At 42.3% G+C, this 24,267-nt stretch overlaps 1 protein-coding gene across 2 annotated transcripts in view; it reads left to right on the top strand.

Moving 5' to 3' along the window:
- Positions 1 to 24,267, top strand: part of GNAL (G protein subunit alpha L) — a 493,784-nt gene that overhangs the window by 365,023 nt on the left and 104,494 nt on the right. For both annotated transcript variants that reach the window (XM_082258085.1, XM_082258086.1), the window contains exon 5: positions 20,971 to 21,068. In XM_082258085.1, the coding sequence (XP_082114211.1) occupies positions 20,971 to 21,068 (98 nt within the window). The remainder of the gene's footprint in view (positions 1 to 20,970; positions 21,069 to 24,267) is intronic.

The raw sequence follows: 24,267 nt of genomic DNA, 5'->3' as shown, positions 1-24,267 counted from the left end.
CCCAGTTGCACACATGCCCAAGCAGTAGTTGTAAAGCTCTGAACATCTCCTCTAAATAACAGTGGTTGTGAGTTAAATGGAATAGTTACGAAATTTCAGAGTCCAGTGTTGCCACGTATTTTGATCAGCACCTGTGATCCACTCTTAAAATGTTCTTTGAGGCGGAGTTCCACGTTGGGAAAGTTTTTAATAAAAATACCCCCGGGACATTCAGGGCTAGTGCATTCAACAATGGCTAGCCTCTGATCTGTCCCGGGTTGCACTTACCTTTTAGAAGAAATACTTACCTTCAAAATGTATTGTCCAGCACTGCCATCTCCGGTGTGGGCAGCTTGAAGCCAGCGCGATCCTCTTCTGCGTCTTCTTCGGTCCCACGATGCACTGCACCGGCCCCGCCGTCACTTCCGGTGCCGCAGCGTCATCCCTGCACAGCTTCTGGGCATGCTTAGCAAGGTATGATGGTGCCTGCACCGGAACTGACGGTGGGGCCGGTGTAGGCGCATTGATTCCTGGGAGCGATGACGTTCAGCTCCCAGGAATCATTGCAAGCCAGGAAGTGACGAATCGCCGTGGCCGCCAAGGGGAGGAAGTAAGGTGAGTATATTTTCTTCTAAACAAGGTAGGTAAAAAAAATTGTGATTATCCATTTGTTTTTCAGGTGACCCGGAGCAAGAAGATGGAGGCAAGTATAATTTTAGGGTGGAACTCCAAAACAACCAAAGATCTGGGGGGGGGGCACACCATGAACATGCATTTCTAAAGCTGGTGCAGCTATGAACCAAGCAACATGCATATTTACAGAGAATAGCGCACACATGCAAAAGAAATGACTGTCAAATATAAAGGCAACCAATAAAGAAGAATGGGGATTTAGTCTCACCATATGGCCATATCGTGCTCAAGCCCACCACTACGTCAAAGTATCCCATTGTCAGTGGGTCCTACACTATCCATAAAAAGAAGGATGAATCCAGCCTCTCTAAACCATTGGAGATACAAGGAGTCCCTTATAGTGCAGTTGCACATCTCTCCCAGTAAGGAGTAAGTATCTCCAATGGTTTAGAGGGGCTGGATTCATCCTTCTTTTTATGGATAGTGTAGGACCCACTGACAATGGGGTACTTTGACTTAGTGGTGGGCTTGAGCACAATATGGCTTTATGGTGGGACTAAATCCCCATTTTTATTTATTGATTGCCTTTATATTTGATAGTGATTTATTTTGCATGTGTGCGCTATTCTCTGTAAATATTCTGACTCCAGTTGTTGTAATAGTGACTTAAGGCCCGTACACACGTACCGATCGTCGGCCGAAAAGCGTCGGCCGACGACCGATCTGCCGATTGTAGGCTTGTTAGTATGATGCTTCCGACAGCCGTCAGCGCACATTCTGCCGACAAGAATCTGTCATGCAAGCATTAAAATTTTTGTATGCCGACACCAGGGCGGCCGATTGTTCGCCAGTCAGTACAGAATTCGGCCGACAGACCGCAGATTTGCAAGACTGGGCATGCTCAGAAAAGAAAAAACACAGGGAAAGTTAACCATTACATGACATCACTTCTGCAGTCGGCTGTAGTCGGCGGACAAAATTCTTGTGCTGTCTTTGCACTTTTCAACAGACAACGACAGCCCGGGGACAAAAGATGGCCGATCGTTCGCTGACGATCGGTACGTGTGTACGGGGCTTTATCCCTTGCTGAGACCTATTCCTGGCCTGTATATGCTGATACAATCACCGCGGACAATCGTTATCAGATAGCTGAACTCAGACACCGTTTCTTTCCATCCACGTGGGTTTTATTGCAAGCAGTAGTTATGGCAGACATCTGCAGGTCAAAACATGGTAATGTGTTCTTGGATGCGAGCAGATTGTGTGAAAGGCCTAGACCAGTGATCCTCAAACTACGGCCCTCCAGCTGTTGCAGAACTACACATCCCATGAAGCATTGTAAAACTCTGACATTCACAAACATGACTAGGCATGATGGGAATTGTAGTTCCTTAACAACTGGAGGGCCACAGTTTGAAGACCCCTGGCCTAGACAGATGTGGCCATCTCTATTCCCAAAAGCATAAAGAAAGGAACAGGAACTATACCATAAATGGGAGGGGACAGGAAGAAACCCAGAATGGAAAGGAAAGTGCAACAACTGAAATAACCACAAGATGGCAGTATAATGGCCAAATATATAGACATTACCATAACTATGCATTATATTATATTTTACATATTTGTGTAACAGCACAAAAGTCATTAAAAAATGTTCATGTTAGATTTAAATGTAAAAATTAACTGTTTTAAAAAAAGGGAATTAAAAAAAATCAAAATGTTCTTAAAAAAATATGGCTTATCTTTAATTGGCAAATCCCTTGTGTCCAGGAACAACTAATCCAGACTTATTACCTGATTTGAGGAACACAGAACCTAGAAAAACGGGTTGGCCAAAAATATGGAAACACTAGATTTTTTGCAGGTGTGAAAGTGACAATGTTTTGTGTTGAAAGCGAAAGTGATGTAACATTCTTTTGCTTCTGCTGTGTGATAGGACACCTAGCTAACCGGTGAGAAACCTCCCCTTCCTCATTCACTGTGTGCACTGCGAGTAACATGGAGTCATGTCAGAGCTTACTGAGTATCAAAGAGGGCAAATTGTTGGTCCCTGCTTAGCTGGTGCCTCTAAGGTAAAAGTCAGAGATGTGTGTTTACTCCCACTTTGTTTTAGTGCCGGTTCACACTGGTGCAATGCACGAATCCACTGCAGGTTCCCACATCGCACCCGACTCGCAGGAAGTTCACACTGCCATATGCAAACTGTTTGGAGTTTCAATACAAAGTTATTGACACTCCCAGATTAGTTTGCATATCGCAGTGCGAACTGTAGATTCGGACAGGAATTGGATCTCATAGGTGTGAACATACATGCGATCCGATTCTGATGCGGACCAAAAAAAGGGTCCTGGTACGACTCTGTTCCAAATGCGATGCAAATTCAGCCATACAATCTGTATGGCGGAATTCGCATCGCACAGACATCGCATGTGATTTGTATAGCAGTGTGGTGCAAATCACATACAATGTCTGACATGGCTATAGTGTGAACCGGCACTTATCCTGTTTTATTTTTTAGCCTCCAAAGAGTTTACATTTGGAGGTAGCCTGAGGATTCTTTAGCCCACAATGTCAGTTGCCAGTAAGTGAAAATAATGGGTGATTTATATTTGCATGGCTAGCTTTTTTGTCTTGTAGTGTCAAATGTTTGTGCTCCATAGTTTTTTACTGGCCAATTATTGAGGCATTTTGAAAGGACCCTCTGGTGCAAACACTTCTCCTGATGTTCTCATATAATAAAATTATGCCCCCATAGATACTGCCAAACACACAAAAGAGTGGTTTCATACAAAAGATGTGAAACCAAACCCTTTATACCATCCCTCATTTCAAAATCGAAATCTCAATTTACAATATGGCCAAAAGTATGTGGACATCCCTCCAATTTGAGTGGTGTTTCCAGTGAAGTGTCCCGTAATGATGGAGCGTACAAAGATATTTTAGACAATTGTGTGCTTCCAACTTTGTGTATTTGGGGAACACCTGCACAAAGCCTTAACCTCAACCCTATTGAAGACTTCGGAATGAATTGAAACTCTGATTGCGAGCTAGATCTTCCCATCCAACATTGGTATCTCACCTTACAAATGGTCAGCCAAAAGAGCATCTCCAAAATCTTGTTCAAAACCTTCTCGGAAGAGTTGAGGCTGCTATAGCTGCAAAGGAGGGCTGCTATAGCTGTAAAGAAAGGACAACACAATGATGTGATTTTTTATATTTTTTGGAATGGGATGTCCAAATTCACGATGGTGTTATGGTTAGGTGTTATAGGGTATAAGTAGAGACAGTAGGGATAAACTAATGATAACCTATGGGGACCATAACATGACTGATAAAAAAAATATTTGTCTTCATTTTTGGCAAAAAAAAAATTAGTCAAGCTTTTGGAAGTTCATTCTGATCTCCTCAATATTAATTGATTTCATCTCTGAAATGACTGCGTTTTTTTGAATATTTGCTCTCATTTTTTGGTCTCATACCCTGTTATGACTTCCTTTCTTTACACTTTGTATTAGGGCTGGGCAAAAAATCGATTAAATCGATTTTTTTAGTGTAAAACAATTTTTTTTTTCAAACTCGAGTTTTTTGCCACTATAGTTTTTTCCTTAGCGCAATATGAGGCAGCCCCCGCCCCGCGTAACCATAGACAGTACACACACACTAGAGGTCACTCAGGGGCCCCTATGGCCTGCATGCGGGATACTTACCTGTACAGGCGGGCCGCCCTGGGCTCCAGCCAGCTCCTAGTCCACTGCACACAGCACAGCCAGGCCCGGGAACCAGCCACAACACACAGAGAACTCCCCAGTAACCGGACCACCGCCGCTGCCATCTCTGCTCAGAGTCTACGAGGAACGAGCCAATCAGCGGCCACCGCCAGTCCTGGATGTGACGTCAGCTGCCAGGAGAGGAAGCGGGCGGTGCGTCTGAGGGGAGGCGGGGATATACCTGTACAGGGGCTGTGATAGGTACAGACAGAGACTAGCCACACCTGTCCAGACATAGAGCCAGACACATATCCTCTTGAATGGTGGAAGCTGCATCAGCCCAACTTTCCAAGGCTAAGCTTACTGGCTAAAAAATATATCTTTCTATTCCAGCCACTAGTGCCCCCTCAGAGAGGGTATTTAGTGTGGGTGGGGGAATAGTTACCTGCAACCGGGCCTGCATTAAGCCAGAGGTTGTGGACAGGCTCATCTTTCTTGCAAAAAATATTTAGAATGAGCATGCACAATGTTTCAGAGATCTAACAAGCACGTGTTTTGTTGTTATAGATAAAAGTTTACATTTGTTCACTCTTTGAGCAGGCTATATGTCTGCGCTGCCACAGGCATGTTTCATTTTTTATATTCACAGTTCACACTATACTGAGAAAAGTTTATTTTTGTAATGTTATACGTTACAAAATTTGTAATTATCTGATTTCTTGAACAGAAAATTTAAGCTACTATGAAGTTGTTGCACTTTTGCTTAAACCTGGGTTAAAGCTTGAAATTGTTGAATGACAGAGCCTCGTTTACTTTTTGTTTTGGGATTCTACGCATTTCAACTCTTGAGGACAATCATAGCAATAAAGTTGCACTTTTGACACTATATCTGATGTCTGCAGTCATTTTTTAAGTGCATTGAAAAAAAAATCGAAAATCGAATCGAAACTCAAATTTTTCTTTAAAAATCAAAGGTGTTTTTTTTAGGCAAAATCGCCCAGCCCTACTTTATATCCATGTAGTGGTTTGAAATTTAGACATGCAAACTGTTGACATGGCTTACCAAAATACTTTAATAATTGGTAAGATAATTACAAGATTATTGCACACCTATAAGTTACAGCAAAAACACTCAGTTGGGGGTGCAGCTAAACGTGTCCCCTCCCTAGGGTGGCAATTTAATAGCACTGGCACCAGAGCAGGTGTACAAGAAGGCTAGAATTGTTATCATTAAGCACGTCCTTTGGGTGGTAAGAAAGCTGCTCTTTAATGGCTTTAATGAATCTTCTGCTATAGCATAAGTGCTAATGAATGATTTGATGAAAATGCTGATGAAAAATTTAAATACTCCTAATGGTGCAGGGTTATCTTTTAGGTGGCAACACTTCTGTGTTTGGATCTTGTTGCCGTGATAGTGCAAGTGATCGGAGGTTTGGGTGTTTCACTGTCTAAGCCAAAGGGAATGATCATGGAGCCTTTGGCTTATTAAACTAGTCCACGAGGGACAGATCTAATGCAACACAAGAGACCTTGCTTGTTTTCACAGTTGAAAGACTGATTTATATCCTAAAGACTTTGCTTTTGTTTTTAGGGCTAAGGATCCCCCACCTCTCTAAATACCCCAATCTAAGTACATTGCTGCACTTCCTACTATTCATATTTACACATAAACCAGCATCAGTAATAATACAGTGTGGAAATGTTACCATGAGTACAAAGACTCTGTTATTATTTACAGTTGGCTTTCACACTTTGTTCTGCAGTGACTTCAGTAAGAACTCTAAAAATAGCCCTCTTAGATTATTTCCATTCCATAATTACCCTGGTTTATCTAAAAGAAGCAAAAAAAGTTAAATATTCTCTGCGCCAGAAATCTACAATTGCTGAATTGTAGGTTTTCTCATACAGTGTAAGGGCAAGTACACTGTGCAGATTAATTTGTGAACAGCATTATATAAGCAAAATATATGATGTACTGAGTGGCTGCAAAAATTTAGAACCGCTTTCAGTGTTTCTTTGCTTATAGGGTTGCAGATTTGTATAAGCTTTCTGGTAATTCTTTAATTTCCATTCACATATTGGCATCTTGAATCGCAGGCAGAATTGCGGCTATTCTGCCTGCGATCCCAAATCATTTCAAATTGCAGGACGTCCGTGCGATTCCTGTGACTTGCAATGGCACACAAACACGGCCTGATTTTGACGCAATTGTCGCCTGATGCGAGACGCCTGTCACCCAAAAAAAGTACAAGAACTTCTTTTGGGCAACAAGTGTCCTGCAATTCTGTTTGCGCTATTTTACCGTAGTTCGTCCGGCGACAATCGCTGCAAAACCGCACCGCGTTTGGGGTGCCATCGCAAGTCACAGGAATCACACGGGCGTCCCACGATTTGCAATGATTCGGGATCATGGGCAGAATCGCCACGATCCAAGACGCCAATGTGTGAACGGAGCCTTATAGTTTCCGAATGAGAGCAATTGTCTACAAGTCAGAATCGTAACAAAGAAATTGTTATGGTCTCCAGTTATTTATACTTGCAATATCTTTTTGATATATGCTGTTTATCGTTGCAGTAAGTTTGGACATATCCGGTGCCACCACCAAGAATTCTGCACCTGAAAAAAATGATCACTCCTGAAAACATAATGTGGTTGATTTACTAAAGGAGTATAGGCTGTTTACTTTTCTTTAAGCTTAGTGAATGTGTTAAAGCCTTGCTGACCTGAACCATCCAAATATGTACAAGCAAAAATCTTCTTGTTTGGTGCTTATTTTTTTTTAAACTTCCTTGCATGTGATTGGGTATTCCTTGCAAAATTACCTACACAGTTACCTTGTTTAACCCTCCCTTGCCCCTCTCTGTCAACACTGGGGTCCCATTAGATGAGTGATGGAGAGAAACTGAGCGAGAGGAAAAACACTGAAATACTAGTCAGTACCAGTGAGCAAAAGTGTATTTGCTTTGTAAGAATAAATCATGTTGGGTGTCCTACGTGTTTCAATGCTGCCGCGTTATGCAAAACTATTAGAATCGTTATTTACATTTTAAAATGGGGTGCCTCCAGATTGTCTATATTCTTGGTTCTTTGTGCCTGTTGACTGGGTGGTGCTGCCAGCGCGGTGAGGTTTGTACCTTACAGTGTTTTACGCCTTTTTTGTGGGGTCCCCCTGGTGACTTATGGAGTCTTTAGAGCACATCTTCCTACCTGATCCCCCTCTCTGAGGCTGCGGGGCCCCCTGGGTCTGACCCATTCATCCATGCACTGACGGCAGCCCTGGAGTCCCTTGTGTCCCAGGTGGAGGTGGCTTTCGGGTGACAGGCTAGCAAAAAGCACCCCTGCCTTCCCCTGCCTCATTAGATCCTTAATCTGATTCGGCCGCCGCGGACGTGGGTCACCCTGTTCGGTCTGCAACTACGCGTCTGGAATCCGCAGGTAGTGAGGACAATTCCTCCACATCTGCAACTGTGCACGAAAAGGCGCTGGTGGACGCACTGATTTTATGGTTGTGTGAGAACTTGAAAATGGAGGACGCAGCTGCGACAGAGGTTTTTTTGTCACTCAGGGTCGACTGATAAGAGCTTGAAGCCTTTCAGGGCCTCCTTTAGAGGATCCGAACAAACCTGGTCTGGCAACCCGAGAGCCCCGCGGACAAGGCTCCTTCAGCATGAAGGTTATGTCCTGACCCGTATCGGGGGTAGTGGGGACGTCTTCGCTGGTTTCCGGACCCGTGGATTTCCCTGGTACAAGACAGGTGGGTCCACAAATTAATTTGGTCTGGCTACAAGATCGAGTTTTGCTCTAGTCCCCCGGCAGGTTTCTTTCCTTCCAACTTGCGCCTGTCCCCGGACCTCTTACAGGGTCTGTTTGGAGCGGTACAAGACCTGTTACTTCAAGTGGTGATTGTCCCGATTACGACTTCATAAAGTTTTCAGGGTTTTTACTCAAACCTGTTTACAGTTCCCAGGAAGGAAGGCAAGGTGCGTCCAATCCTGGACCTCAAGGCACTGAACTGCTTTGCGCGGGTGCAGAAGTTCAGAATGGAGTCCATTCACACAGTGGTGGCATCCCTGCGCCAGGGGGATTTTCTTGCCTCTATGGACATCAAGGATGCTTGCCTTCCAATTCCAATTTGTGCCGGTCACCAGCGCTTCCTCTGTTTTGCCAGTTGAGAGTAGCATTCTCAGTTTGTGGCGTTACCCTTGGTCTCGCCTCTGCTTCTCAGGTCTTCACAAAAGTGTTGGCACCGGTGCTAGCTTTGTTACGCCAATGGGGGATCGCGGTACTGGTGACGTCACTCCCGCGCATGAGCACGGGTGCCGCCGGTCACGGCACAGGGCTTAGGCAGCCGACTTCATCGGCTGCATGCAATGTAAATATCTCCTAAACGATGCAAGTTTAAGAGAGATAGATATATATATATATATACAGTACCTATAGGTAAGCGTTATTATAGGCTTACCTATAGGTACAGGTTATAAAGGTGGGTTTACAACCACTTTAAATCTTGTGGAAATACTTCCCAGATGAGAGAAGCTTGTTATAGATCTTAAATAAAAGTGACAATTTTTATTATGCAGTGATTTTGCTAACCTAATTTTTACATCTACTTTAAAATTTGAACATTTATTTGTTAAGTTGGTGTTTCCACCATAATTGTATATGCCATCGCAATCAGAGTTGGGAGAATCGATCCTGGACCCTCCATTTATGGCTAGTTATAACAAAATGGAGGATTTTACCTCACAGAGATTTGTTTCCAGGAAGCAGAGTTAATACTGTATGTGTTCTGACAAGGGATGTCTTCCTCTATGGACTTCATTCAGTTCATTCAGTGTCACCTAAACTGAGCAAATATGTCATTAGTACAATTTCGTGTGTGTACCCAGCACTGTCTAATCATGAAGTGCCAATTATATATCCCTATTCTTTATGTGATATTTATACAAAAAACATAAATATTTAAACCACAATACAGTATTGTTGAAAACAATTAAGATTAATTAGTGCAAAAAAAGTGCAAGAACAATAAGTCCCTTAAAGTGCTGGTTATCTTAATTTTCCAGTGCCAGTGTATTCCAAAAAGTGCCATGGTGCGCAGAGGAGACCGTGATTATTGCTGGTGGCTATAGCAGCGGCTTGTGATAATCGCAAGCGAATCCAGCCTGCCCATTAACGATTTTAATCTCTGCCGGTTTCTGCTGAACTGCTGAGATTCCAACCATGTATTGATGGCCTTAATCAGTCTATTTGGCCCATAGTGCCGTAACGTCCATAAGGATTGAACACTGTAATGCCTGCTTATACAAATACTCCATTCAGGTAACTTGCTGGCTGGCCAGTGTGGCAGGATCTGACATGTCCACAAGGAATTCCTTTACTCTGGTCAATTTCTGTTATGTGTTGATGCTTGCATTCCATCTGGAATTTGAACCGGATCTGTGCAGAGTAACTGTTTTTCTGTGACTATAACTTTACTTCATCTTAGGTTTTGTTTTCTTAGAATTATCTACACAAGTTAGTGCTGCCTTAATAGGGCTTATGCATGTTAATGGTGCTTAAATTCCTTAAAACATGAAGTAAAGCTTAATGTTCTTTTATATATTGGTGTGCTGAAGCCAGTATATAGCGCATTGCTTGCCATCCTATGTGTGTTGAGTTTAATAACCAATTTGGACCACTGTGTTTTGAAGATCTGTCCCTAGAAATTCTATTTTTAAAACCATTGTCATCCATTGCTGCCAAATCTATTGAAGACGTGTAAAGGCTGATGACTGCCAGGCTACTCTGAGCGTAGCTTAGGCCGCCTAATACATTATGGACAGTTAGAAAGCATTAGCTGTTGTATATATTATATATTACCCGATTGTGTATTTTAAAGTGCTTGTAAAACTTTACATATACCTAGTGAAGTGACTGGCCTCAAGTGATACACAGAGATTAAACAAATCTTCCCATCAATAGTACCGGCTTATCTACAGCTGTCCTTCCCCCTGCATTCATTCAAGGTGCACCATTTGCACAGAATATCTCGGCTCTGAAAATCACGGGGTGGGGAGCTGAAGTGTTATCAGTGAGGAGAGCTCTGATTGGAGGGACGGGACACACCCCCTTCATACAGGAACAGAGCTGAGGCTGTCAATCAGCTGAATCTCCCTCTTTTGTCACAATTTTTCTCTTGGTGTCATGAAACCTGTCAAAAGTAACTCATGCTTATAGCAGAAGAACGGGGCAGCAGACAGAAGCACTTAGTGCTCTGGATTGATACATTATAGAGGGATATGCTTTGTTCCTATTTCACTTCTGAGGTTTACAACCACTTTAACCACTTATAACCGGAAGGTTTTACCCCCTAATGACCAGGCCATTTTTTTTGTAATTTGGCACTACATGACTTTTACTGGTAATTGCGCAGACATGCAATGCTGTACCCAAACTAAATTTATGTCCTTTTTTCCCCCACAAATATAGCTTTTTTTGGTGGTGATCATCACTGGGATTGTTATTTTTTGCGATCCAAACGAAAAAAGAGCGAAACGTTTGAGAAAGAAGGACATTTTCTACTTTTTCTTATAAAAAATATTCAATGAAAGAATTTGAAAAAAAAAATATTCAATGAACTCAATTTTCTTTTCATACATTTAGTCCCCGTTCACACTAAGGCGACCTGTGAGGCGACCTGGTCGCCTCACAGGTCGCCTTCCATAGGGAAGCTGCGGACCCGTTCTAATAGGAGCGACACAAGTCGCTCCGACTTAGAAAAAGGGTCCGGAGCTTCTTTGGGGCGACCAGGAGGCGACCGCCATAGACTTCAATGTTATGAAGTCCGTGCCGGCCGCTCCGAGGTCGCGACGCGCTGCTCGCACCGCGACCTCGGAGGTCGCCCCTGAAAGTAGCGTCGCTCGTATGTGAACGGGGCCTTGGGCCAAAATGTTTTTAGCTACATGTCTTTGATAAACTAATCTCAATAAGCGTATATTTATTGGTTTGTGCAAATGTTATAGCGTCTACAAACTATAGTCTATATACTGGAATTTACGCAGCTTTTACTTTCTGATTGCCTATCTCATTTCTTGAAGTGCTAAAATGGCAGGGCAGTACAAACCCCCCAAATGACCCCCTTTTGGAAAGTAGACACCCCAGGAGACAGATCCTATTGAATATTTATTTTTTATTTTTTTTAGTCACAAGTGTTTGTGTCATTTTTAAAAGTTGTCATTGAAATGATATATTGCTCACGCATGCCATGGATATATGTGGAATTACACCCCAAACTTATTCTCCTGAGTATGGGGATACTCCCATGTGTGAGGCTTTTTGGCTGTCTAGCCGCGTACAGGACCCTAAAAACCAATCACTGCCTTTCAGGATTTCTAAGGGCATAAATTGTTTATTTCACTCTTCACTACAGATCACAGTTTCGGAAACTATTAAATGCCAAGATAGCACAAACCTCTCTCCCCCCCCCCCCAAGTTACCCCTTTTCAGAGAGTAGACACCCTAAGCTAGGCATGTTGAGTACTTTCCAGATCTCGCTTTTTGCCACAAAGTTTTGAAAATTGAAAAAAGAGAAAAAAAATACATTGAAGAAAGAAAAGGAAAATAAAATATTCCATGGACTCCACATGCCTCTCAGCAAATAGCTTGGGGTGTCTACTTTCCAAAAAGGGGTCATTTGGGGGGTGTTTAAACTATCCTGCCATTTAATGCCTAATATTAGAAGCTTATGCCACACATTACCCACTTCTGGTCTGCCACAAATCTAACCACTTGAAGACCAAGCCTTTTCTGACACTTTTTGTTTACATGAAAAAACATTTACTAGAAAATTACTTTGAATCCCCAAACATATACATTTTTTTAAAGCTGAGGTCCTAAAGAATATAATGGTGGGTGTTGCAATTTTTCTTTTTGTCAAAAAGTATTTGCACAGAGATTTTCCAAACCACTTTTTTTTTAAAATGTAATGCACAAATACACAATATATTGCCCAATTGTTTGGTAGCATATAAAAGATGATCTTATACTGAGTAGTTAGATATCAAACGTGACATGCTTTAAAATTGCGCACGCCCGTGAAATATCGACAATGTACTTATTTAAAAGCCTTTACAGGTTACAACTTTAGATTTACAGAGGAAGTCCACTGCTAGAATTACTTCCCTCAATCTGACATTCACGGTGATACCTCACATGCATGGTGCAATTTCTGTTTACATATGACACGAGTCCGATGATTGCATTCGCCTTTGTGTGCAAACAGGGGGGGGGGGGCAGGGGTGCTTTTAATTTTTTTCTTCTTATTTATTTTGCTTTCTTCATTTTATTTTTACACCTTTCCTTTTCTTTCTTTTTTTTATCACTTTTATTGTTCTCACAGGGAATGTAAATATCCCCTATGATAGCAATAAGTAGTGACAGGTACTTTTTTTTTTTTTAGACTCTAGATCTCCTCTGCCTTTAAACAGCATCTGACCACTCCAGGGTCAATGTGATAAAATGCTTTCCCAATTTAAAAATGGAGCTGTTTATATCTGGCGAAAATTAAGTGATAAAATGCTCGTAGCTTCTGGTATCTTAGGCCACAGAGATGATTGGACCCAATCAAGTCTCCGATCAGCTCTATGGTCAGCTGGCCGAACCACCAGCTGCATTCTCAGGTTACCCGGGGGGACAGGAGAGCCAGAGAAAACCTAGTGGCTAATTAGCCACTAGGATTGCTTTTACATGAAAGCTGACTGTAAAAAAAAAAAAACCAATACCAAGATGATGCCTAAACCTGCAGGCATCATCCTGGTATGACCACTCAAAGTCCAATGACGTATCGGTACGTTGCTGGTCCTTGTTGGGCACATATTGTAAGGTTCTTTTTTTTTCATGCAGCCTGTGGGCTGAATAAAAAAAAAAATCTAACCGATTCCTCCATTCACATCAATCGATGTGGATAAAGAAATATCTGCCAGAAAGTGTGTGGTATGCCCATCATTAGACCTCCCAGCAGCCACCGACTTCTAATGATTGGCATACATGCAATGTTCTTTTTTTTTTTTTTTTTTTTCGTTCAGCCCATGGGCTAATAGGAAAAACAAGAACATAGCAGATTCCTCCATTAACATCGATCCATGTGGATGGCGAAATCTCTGCCAAGAAAAATGTAAATAAAAATATATGGCGACGCATAGGGGAGATGCACCCTTTGTGTTCACCCCATCCCCTTTGCTTCACCATATATGCTCTTTTTTGTTTTTAACTGTGGTGGTAAAATCCCCTCCTACAGCGCTGCAATCATTAATTTACCTATATGCTGAAAGCAATCGCTGTTGCTGTCAGGATAAACAAATCAGAGCTGCAGCTGATGGGCGTACCTGCAAAGCAAACAATGGTTAACAGTAAAACACAGTAACAATAAAACATTACAATATAATAGTATACAATACAGTAAAACAGTAGAATGATGGTATCTGCCTTGCAAACTATGGTTAACAATGAAAAACACAGTAACCTTAAAACATTACAATATAATAGTATACAGTACAGTAAAACAGTAGAATGGTGGTATCTGCAACGCAAACTATGGTTAACAATCAAAAACAGGAACAATAAAACATTACGGTACAGCAGTATATTATAAAGTACACTAAAACAGTAAGAGCAGAAAATTAACTCAATAAAACTACAACTATTTTTGGCTTTTTTATTTATTTTTTTTAACTTTTTTTATACTTTTTTTGTAACTGTAAAAAATGTTAAATGTTCCAGGCTAGTGTTTCTCACAGTGTGATAGCCATCTAACATCTTTCAAGACCCTGTGTGAAAGTGTGCCCTAGACTGTGCTGTACCCTTTACTAATACTCCACTAGTGTGTGGTAGCGACGGAAACAGTCCCTGATGCAGAGATCATTTTGGCCAGGACAGGAAAGACAAAAATAGCGGGTGTCTTGCCTATATCTGCATTTTATACAGACACGACATCCTCTTTGGGGTGCTCTTTGGGTAGAGGTACCAGGGAGGACATACGGAAAATGCCTCTCATGCAGCCGCCTCACTGCATCTGGATTGTGAATTCGGGCCACAGCACCTTCTGGATACAGAAGGGCTGTGATGATCTCTTCCTGGAATTTTAGGAAGGATCCACTTCTTCCTGACGATTTGTATAGCACATGCTTCAGAATGGACACATTCCGTGTGTCCTACTTCACTGCAAGCAATTTATAACACTTCAAGCAGGCTGTGTCCCCCCCCCCCCCGTCTAATTCAGGCATCTACAAGCTGTTGGGGGATGCCCCAGGGATTAGGTCGCACGGTGCCACATGCGCCAATTCCAGAATTAAAAAGTGGCACGCTTGTGTAATAACTGTCCAGGTATAAATGGTACCCCTTTCCAAATAAGGGTGACACCAAGTCCCAAACAATCGTGTCGCTGCTTCCTATGTAGTGGGGGTGGGGGCTCCACACTGCTATCATCTTGTCCCCATATCTTGTCCCCATATCTGGCACGGTTGCTGGGGAGAAACTGTTTGAAAACAAGGTGACCAGAAAATGCAATTAGGGACTCCTCAATGCAGACAGCTTGTTGGGGCGTATACAAGGCTGCATATTTTTGGTTGAAGTGATTTACAAGGGGCTGAATTTTGTAGAGCCGGTCATATTCAGGGTCACCCCGAGGACGATTGTCATTTAAATGCATGAACCGCAAGATTTGCTCATATCTAGTCCTGACCATGGCAGCAGAGAACACTTATTTGGGTCATCTGTCATGCTCAGCATCATGTAGGCCTCTTTACTAGTGCACCTCTGTGTGGCCATTTTGGCCAATACATTTATAGGTACTCGCAGGTAAAAAAAGCACCTGGTTGTCAAGGACTGTTTGAACCGCTACCAAAAAATGTAACTGTTAGCGTTAGCATAGATCAGGCCTGACTCTAACGCAGCGGAATTGTGTGCTGTGTATCGGAAGTGACAGTATTCTACTGATACTGCACTTCTTGGGGGTTGGGCAGAGGGGCTAAACGCAGGTGCTGGCAGGTGTCAGAGCTGATCCTGCTAATACTGCGATTTGATAACAGTAAACTATTGGGGATGCTAGTATAGTTCTGATCTGATCAAAGATATTGATCGGTTCAGACGCTATATTAGTAATGGAGGTGTTTAGTGTGTGTATCACTGGCAAGCAAAGGGTTAAAATGTATTCCTGAATATGTGGCAGGCAATCTGACACTATCCTTGATTGACGCTAACTGACGTCACCTGTGACACTAATACAGTAATCAGTAAAAAAACCCTGTACACTGTATACAGGTATATAGTGATACTGTGACAGGCAAATTTTTTACGCCCTGATCAACCCCCAGTTAACCCTTTCACTTCCTATGTGTACTGGTGTCAGTGTAGTGCTTGTGCACTAGCTGTTGATGCTCTCTCCTCGCTCGCTGGAACCGAAAAGGGCTCCAGGAGAGAAGATTGCATAATTTCCTGTGCCTGTGTTTACATTACACAGGCACAGGACGTTCTGTGATTCGCCAGAACCGATGAGCTGGTCCAGGACATAAATCATTGTGGAACGAATCAGATCACCACTGGGTCAGCAGGCGCGTGCGTGTGCGCTCCCCTACCAGTACGTCGATTGGGGAAGCTGATCCACCTTGCTGCAGTAAATGTGCGGTGGGTGGTCAGCAACTGGTTAATAAAGTTACAGTGTGAACTTGGAAGAATGGCATAATGTTTTTGCTCACTGTGAGTGATTAATCCCCTTTTTTTTTTGGTGACCCATGTTCCTGAAAGTCCAGCCACCTAAAGTTCTAGGTGAAATTTCTTTCTACATTTAGTAATAGTTCTGGCTATTTCTACAGCTCCATGTTATTTTCTATGACCTGAGATGAACCAGTGTGATGTTTTAGCACAGACTGGATGATGAACCATTTTGTTTGTGCAGTTCTGTGGTTTCACTCTTTTTTTGATTGCTTGTGCATGCGTCTGTACCTTTCATCCAGACGTCCTAGTGCAGTGAAAGCTCATCTACTCTTGTTTGGAAAGTATTTGTACACAAACACACCTTTTTTCAGCAAGGGCATCATGTGCAAATGAATAACACTGTCTGTGTTCTATTCACGTGGCAGTCTGTCACTGGAAATCTTTAACTCGGAAAGCTTGTTTTTTCTCACAATAAGCAGTACAAGTATTTTGATTAAATTAAGTTTCAAAAAGTTTTTGTGAGAATTTTCCCACAATTGGCGTGAAGTGTGAGAAGGTTGGTTTGCATCATTGAATAGGGTTTGCATTGAGTAGCAATAATGCTACACAAAGCACCGTGTGTGCATAACTGGTAGCGCATATGGCTGACTGGTTAGCACTTCTGCCTAGCAGCACTAGGGTTACCAGTTTGAATCCCAACAACTATTACCTGCCTGGAGTTTGCAGGTGCCTGTGTGGGTTTCCTCCCAAACTCCAGAGACATGATGGTAGGTAATTGGATATTATCTAAAATTGGCCTTAGTGCAGGGCTTGACAAATTTGCCTGAAATCTAGGAGCCAGCTAAAAAAGTTAGGAGCCAGTTTTTTTTTTTTTTTTTTTAAACTAACAATCAAGCTTTATTTAAAAAAAAAAAAATGATACTAAATTTACACATAAATACGACTTGAACCCCGCTCTCCTCTATAGGGCAATCGGATGGAAGCAGACCGTCTGTCTGTTTCCATCCGATGCCATCTGATCCGATCCATGGGATGGATAGAAAATAGAACCACCATCCATCTGTTTTTGGCGGACAGGATCAGATGGCGGCAGATTACTGCTCCATAGAGGAGACTGAAGGGTCCGATCAGGTCTGCCTGAGAAACTGACAGGCGGACCTGATCAGACAGCCTGTGTGAAAGGGGTCTTTGGCTGTGTGGCTGTGGCATGGCAGGGAGATGATAAAAAAATATATATATATTTTTCAATAATTGAAAAAAAGAAAAAGAAAAATTATTATTATTATTTTTTAAATAATTAAAAAAATACATAATAATAACCACACTCCCTGTCCACTTACCTTTAAGCAAAGGTAAGTGGACAGGGAGATGAAGCCTGCAAAAACTTCCATCTCATCTCCTCTTGGGAAGGAGATGGGCAGGCATTGAGAACAGGCAGTGGAAACAGTCATTAGTGACTGCTTGTGAAACTCCCGGCCACCACAAGAGGGCGCCAGTTCCCCGTTGGAAGCCTCTCTCATCTCACAGAAGAAGGCCGAAAAGCCGGGGCCTCAATTTTCGGACGTCGCAGTAGTCCGTGCACTCGGGGAGGAGGTGGGGGGGGGGGGGGCGCAAAAGGGACAGGACACCTCTTGCAGGGCACCCCAGGCGCCAGGTCGCTAATTCTAGTCGCCAATGCGACCTGGCGCCCGGGGTTTGTCGAGCCCTGCCCTAGTGTATGAATGAGTTGGGGACCTTAGATTGTAATCTCCTTGAGGGCAGGGACTGTACAATAAGTAAAGCGCTGCGTGAATTGACGACACTATACAAGTACCTGTAATCAAGAAAAATAACAATACAGTTGCATAGATTGAAAAAATACTTATTTGTCAAGTTTGACCTTATAAAGTTCATTACATCCTCAGCGCCTCTATTATTATTTGATTTAAAGGAAGGCATTTGTGTGATCAGTATTTTCTGAGATACTGAATTTTGGTTTTTCACTAGCTGTAAGCTATAGTCCCTTTTCACACGGGCTTTCCGGTCAGGTCTGCTTGTCAGTTTTTCAGGCGGACCTGATCAGATGCTCCATGCAGCCCTTTGGAGCAGAGGATGTCAGCGGTGACATCTCCGCTGACACCTGCTGCCATCTGATCCAATCCTGTCCATGAAATCCAGACGAATGAAATCCCTATTTTCCATCTGTCTGGAGGATCGTATTGGATAGGATCGAATGAAAACAGGCAGTCCATTTTCATCCGATCTTCCATAGAAGAGAGCAGGGATCTGACAGCTCTGTCTCTGCAAAGTAAGCAGAGACAGACCTGTAATTCACCTGCTCGGCAGAGATCGGCGGATCGATCCCGGCTGAGCAAAACTGAGTCCGCCATGTGAAAGGACCCTAAATCATCAAAATTAAAAGCAAGACATGCTTGAAATATATCACTCTATGTATAATAATTCTATATAATATATGAATGTCACTTTTGGAATTAAATTACTGAAATAAATTAACTTTTTGATGATATTCTAATTTTTTGAGATGCACCTGTATAGAAAAAAACTCACTAGTATACACTAATCTCAGAGAAAGGAGCTATAAAAAAAAAAAAAAAATACCTTTAAGTAATTAGCTGCACTTATCAACTGGAGAACCGATGGGGTGCGTTTTTTTTTTTTTCCCTTAAACCGCTGAAGGCGAGAGAGAAGATAGAAGAAGAGAGAGGAAGTGCATTGCATACTAGCACATTATGTGACACCTGCAAACGAAGCCCTCGTCGTCCACGCCGGAGGCTGTGTCCATTTTCTCCCGTCTTCCTTCCTAGGTCCGCAGACTCCGGCTGTGTGACTGGCCGAAACCGCATGACATCAGTCCAGTGTATGCATGCGGGAGCAGCTGGACACGGCACAGGGCTCTGAAAAAAAACTGCACTGGCGGCTGTTCCTTTAGCGCCCATGTGCCGATGACGTCATCAGTGCAGTATACAGTAAACGGTGCAAGTTTAGGAGATATTTATAGTACCTATAGGTAAGCCATATTATAGACTTACCTATAGGTACAAACATTAGAGGGAAGTTTACTTCCTCTTTAACTAGTTTGTTCTACAAACCTTATAAATAATATTATGGATAACCTATATCAGTATTAAACCCAAAACCAAAGTTTTATTGTATTGTGGCTTATCAATTCTTCTATATGATGTCTGCACTAGCTTTCTTTTTCTTAGATTTTATTTTTACTATTTTCATCCAGTGATCCAACCAGTTAGTATGTTGTTTTTCAAAAGAATAATCTATCTTTCAGATGTATCAGGTTACAGGGATGAGACAAACCATTTGCCACTGAAAGGGGTGTTAAAACGTCTAAACGTCTACAAACTATGAGATATTTTTATGGAATTTTCATTTATTTTTATGCTAGTAATGGCGGCGATCAGCGGCTTATAGCGGGACTGCGATTTTGAGGTGGACAATCAGACACTTAATTGACACTTTTAACACTGCGGAAAACTCTATGCTAGCATTCAAAGTAAAATACATTAGCAACAGGCAATACTTGGCATACATTAAAGGAGTTGTAAAGGCAGAAGGTTTTTTATCTTAATTTTGACTGAGGTTTATCCTAAATTTGTGTTCCTTTATGTTCTATGGGTTTAATTTTAATTAACAAGACTGGTCGTAACAGCAGAGATGCCGTAGGGGAAAAGCAGCTGCACACACAGGAAAAGCATGAGTTCTCCCTAGTAGCAAGAAGGCTCATGCGTTTTCCTGCGTTTTATTGCCATGGACTTTAAAAAGAGTAATGCACATGAAAATGCAGAAGCTACGTTTGAGCCACTTTGCATTTGCGCTGCATTTCTTTAGGTGCAGCATGTCTTGTGGAGGTGTGTTTCAACTACAGGGGAAGCAGGTTAAACGCACCTGTTTTTTTTTTTTTTTTTTGACATAAGCTGTATTTTCTATTCAGTCGCATGCACCTACATTGTAATGGAAATGGCTGCATTTGACAGGGGTGCCCATCAACATGAGTCTTATGACTGTTACTGTAAATTTTAGGTGCAAGCTTATGTTTGTACCAATTTTGTCTAATGTTAGTAAAGTTATAGCATTTTTTGGATTTTCTCGTGTACCAATTTTGCCTAATTTTTTTTAGTAAAGTAATATCATTTTTTTGATTTCTTCTGTACAATTTAAGTCCAGGATGAAAGGCCTCTGTTTGAATTTTATTGTAGTGTGCAAAATTGCTTCCTTAACTTCCTGTGTGATCGGTGGGACAAGTGAGGAGAGTTCACCCTATGGGCTCTTTCACACGGTCCGCCTCCGTAGGCGGATCCGTGCTGCTCAGCGGGGATCGATCCCTCGGGGATCTTGCAGTGCGGAGAGGGAGGTGTCCCAGCCCCCCGCTGCTCTCTATGGGGAATCGGATGAGAGCGGACCGCCTGTCCGCTCTCATCCGATCCCATCCGATCCCCAGGACGAATGGAAAATAAGGTTTCCATCCGTCTGGATTTCATGGACAGGATCGGATGCGGATGGCAGCGGGTGTCAGCGGACATGTCACCGCTGACATCCGCTGCTCCATAGGGCTGAATGGGGCATCCGATCAGATCCGCCTAAAAAACTGACAGGCAGATCTGATCGGACTGCCCGTGTGAAAGAGCCCTAACGCAACTCACTCCAACATGTGTAGTATCATTTTTTTTACTCATTAATCGGTAAGGTATGCATGTGGAAGTACTGATATTTCCATTTGGTTCCATGTCACCTGCATAACATATAGACATGATTCTTTAATAAGTGCAGTAAACTGTGCACAATGTTTATTTACTACACTGCCCAGGTAACCCAATAATCGCTGCTATTTGTCACTATTACAGTATGTGCTAAAAGGGATTTTCAACTAAGAAATATACTTTAGTGTGCATGTACAGACAACAGATTGTATTGTGTTTTTAATGTGAATTTTCTTTCTGTTTTCAGGAGTTTTTCGAACATGCACAAAAGTTATGGGATGATGACGGTGTAAAAGCTTGCTTTGAGAGGTCAAACGAATATCAACTCATTGACTGCGCACAATAGTAAGATATCTTCAATTATCTTCTTCAAATAATCTTCTCCTGGATACATTCTTGATGTTACTTGAGCTGTGGTGCCAAGATCCAACTGTCTATGTTTGTTGAGGAAGAACTCCAGGAATTAAAGTAGCCCTTTTAAAAATGTGCAGATTTGTAAAGGGTTAAAGTGTTACTGAATACTGGACCCTGCAGTCACTATATCTGGTCTCCCACAGTGCACAGAACATGGAAATGCAATATTTGTAGTAAATATAAACTGCTAAATACCTTTTCTCATCAGCAGTTAGAGCAGTCTTGTAACTTCTGTCAGTGTCTGTTTAAAGCTTGTAGGAGGGGTTTTCAAAAACCAAAAAACTCTCTAGCAATACACACCAAAGTGAGCATGTGCAGCTAGTGTCCAATGCTCAGTTCTATAGGAAGATGGTTTGGGAAGAATAGGAGAATCGGAGAAGAAATAACAATACAGCCTTTTTACACTATGCACAGGATTAACTCCTTAGGTTCCACAGTGAGTATACACAGCATGCTTTACTGCATATACAGACTCATTTTACTGCTGTGGGTTTAATAACACTTTGAGTTCAACAAGGGATGCCACCTCCTGGACTTACCTCTTTTATAAACACTTCTGATGTCTTATTAGTGGACCTTTAAGTCTCCATTCCTGTAACTGCTCTCTTCTCCAATCACAGAAGGATTTTTATATTGTGAACCCATTTACAAAATACAAATAATTCTGTGAAGAGAGAGGAGGGGTGAGCAGTGGAGCTGCTGTGTTGCTGCGTATCAGAGGATATCTTTTCTGTTAGAGCATGGGGAGTGTAGCGCTAGCTGTACTCTTGGAGCTCAGTAAAAATGTAAATATGAAATAAAAGCGAAGCCCATGAGGTGGCATATGCCTCTTTGGACTCAACTCTATATAAACCAGTATATTTTTAAAAGTTCTGCGATTCTTGGAGTTCTTCTTTAAAGTGTTGGAGGGGGGAAGTTGTCTCAGGGAGTCTTTTTAGCCCTATAATTAAGCTGAATCTAATTTTCTTTCTGCCATAATGCAAAGGAGTTTTCTGATTTGTTGTGGGTCAGCGTGGAATAAAACAATCCTTCCCTAAGACCCTGATATGTAAAGTTGCATGTTTTACAGTTTTCTCTTCTTCAAAAGTTATCTGTATTGAAGTTACCACCTTGGGAATTTTGTAATAGGTAATACAACCTGTGGCAAATAAACTCCCCTGGAGCTTAAAGAGGTTGTACACCGAGAACATTTTTTTTTATCTGCTTTACATCCTGAAAGAGAAACCCATAATGAGCTAGTATGCATCGCATACTAGCTCATTATGAAATACTTACCTTAGAACGAGCCCCCGCCGTGCCGTCCGCTTACCTGTATGACGGGCGACATGTATAGTCGCCCGTCTTCCGTGATCGCGGCATCCGGCCATCTGATTGGCCGGAGCCGCTGTGACGTCACTCCCGCGCACGCGCGCGGGAGCCGACGGTCACGGCACGGGGCTCTGAAGGAACGGCACGATCAGCCGTTCCTTCAGAGCGCATGCGCCAGTGACGTCACTGGCTGCATTAAAGGTAAATATCTCCTAAACCGTACATGTTTAGGAGATATTTACAGTACCTATAGGTAAGCCTTAATATAGGCTTACCTATAGGTACAACTTCCTGAGGAGGGTTTACTTCCTCTTTAAGGCCCCGTTAACACGGTCAGGTCTGCCTGTCAGTTTTTCAGGCAGGCCTGATCGGATGCTCCATTCAAACCTATGGGGCAGCGGATATCAGCAGTGACCTCTCTGCTGACACCTGCTGCTATCCAATCCGATCCTGTCCGTGAAATTAAGATGGATTGGAAACCCTATTTTCCATCTGCCTGGAGGATCGGATAGGATCGGATGAAAATGGACAGGCAGTCTGTTATCATCTGATCTCCCTAGAGGAGAGCGAGGAACTGACAGGTCTGTCTCTGCAAAGTAAGCGGAGTTGGACCTGATTCAGTTTCGCTCAGTGGGGGTTGATCTGCCGGTCCCCGCTGAGCGAAACGGAATCCGTCCGCTGGGCGGAAAGCCTGTGTGAAAGGACCCTAAAGCCCCATACACACGATCAGATTATCGATCGATCTGTCATCTGTTTTTTGTGGCCTGCTAGTCTGATGTGGAAAGTGAAGAGGTTATTTTCATACTAATTTTCCCGTACAACAGAATTCTACTTCAAAAGTGATGTCATGTGTTGGATTGCTTTGTATGTGTTCTTTCTCTCTGAGCATGCCTAGTCTTGCTCTTAAGATTTTTTTTCTGTCGAAATCTGTAATAATGAGACAAAAATCGGACGTTGTTTTATGGACAACAAAAATTTTATAGCCTGCAAATCAGGATTTTATCAGCCCAAAAATCAGAGTTGGCTGTCGAAAGCCCCATACTAACAATCCGAAAATCGTCAGATCGGTCGTCGGACGAATTTTCCCTACAGATTTTCTTATCGTGTCTATGGACCTTTAGGCTCAAACAGAACTTTTCACCACCAGCATTGTGACAGGTTGCCAAGTAGGAACATACACTTGGTAACATTTACTTCCAGAGAAGAAAGTGCTGGACTTTTCCTTTGTACAGGTCTGTCACAGTACGAGCCCCCAGAAGTTTGTAAATCTAAATAGTTGAAGCAGCACAATCTGCACTCATAGAAGGTACACCATTAAAGTGTTTATCTGAGGCAGCAACAAGAAAGGGAGGGAGTCTCTTAATGTGTACAGCATACATGCAGCATTAAAAAGTACAGAAAAATAAACAGGAACGAGTAATACAGGTGACCACAAGCATAAAAGGTAATTGCAATTCAGACCTGAAAGGATTTTGAGGGAGGAATACTGTAGCATACATTATCATCAAAAGCATTGAAGAGGATAGCCGTATAGTGGATATAAAGTCTACACACCCCTGTTAAAATGTCAGGTTTCTGTGATGTAAAAAATGAGACAAAGATTATTAATTTCAAAACTTTTTCACCTTTAATGTGACCTAGAAACTGTACAGCTCAGTTGAACAACAAACTGAAATCTTTTGGGGGGAAAGGGGGGGGGGGTAAACATAAAAAACTAAAATAATGTGGTTGCGTAAGTGTGCACCCCCTCTTTTAACTGGGGATGTAGCTGTGTTCATAATTAACCAAATCACATTCAAACTCATGTTAAATAGCAGTCAGT

Source organism: Pelophylax lessonae (assembly GCF_965119305.1).
Source record: "Pelophylax lessonae genome assembly, chromosome: 5".
Lineage (NCBI taxonomy): Eukaryota > Metazoa > Chordata > Amphibia > Anura > Ranidae > Pelophylax > Pelophylax lessonae.
The sequence above is the reverse complement of the archived record's forward strand: the minus strand, read 5'-3'. Positions and strand labels throughout refer to the sequence as shown.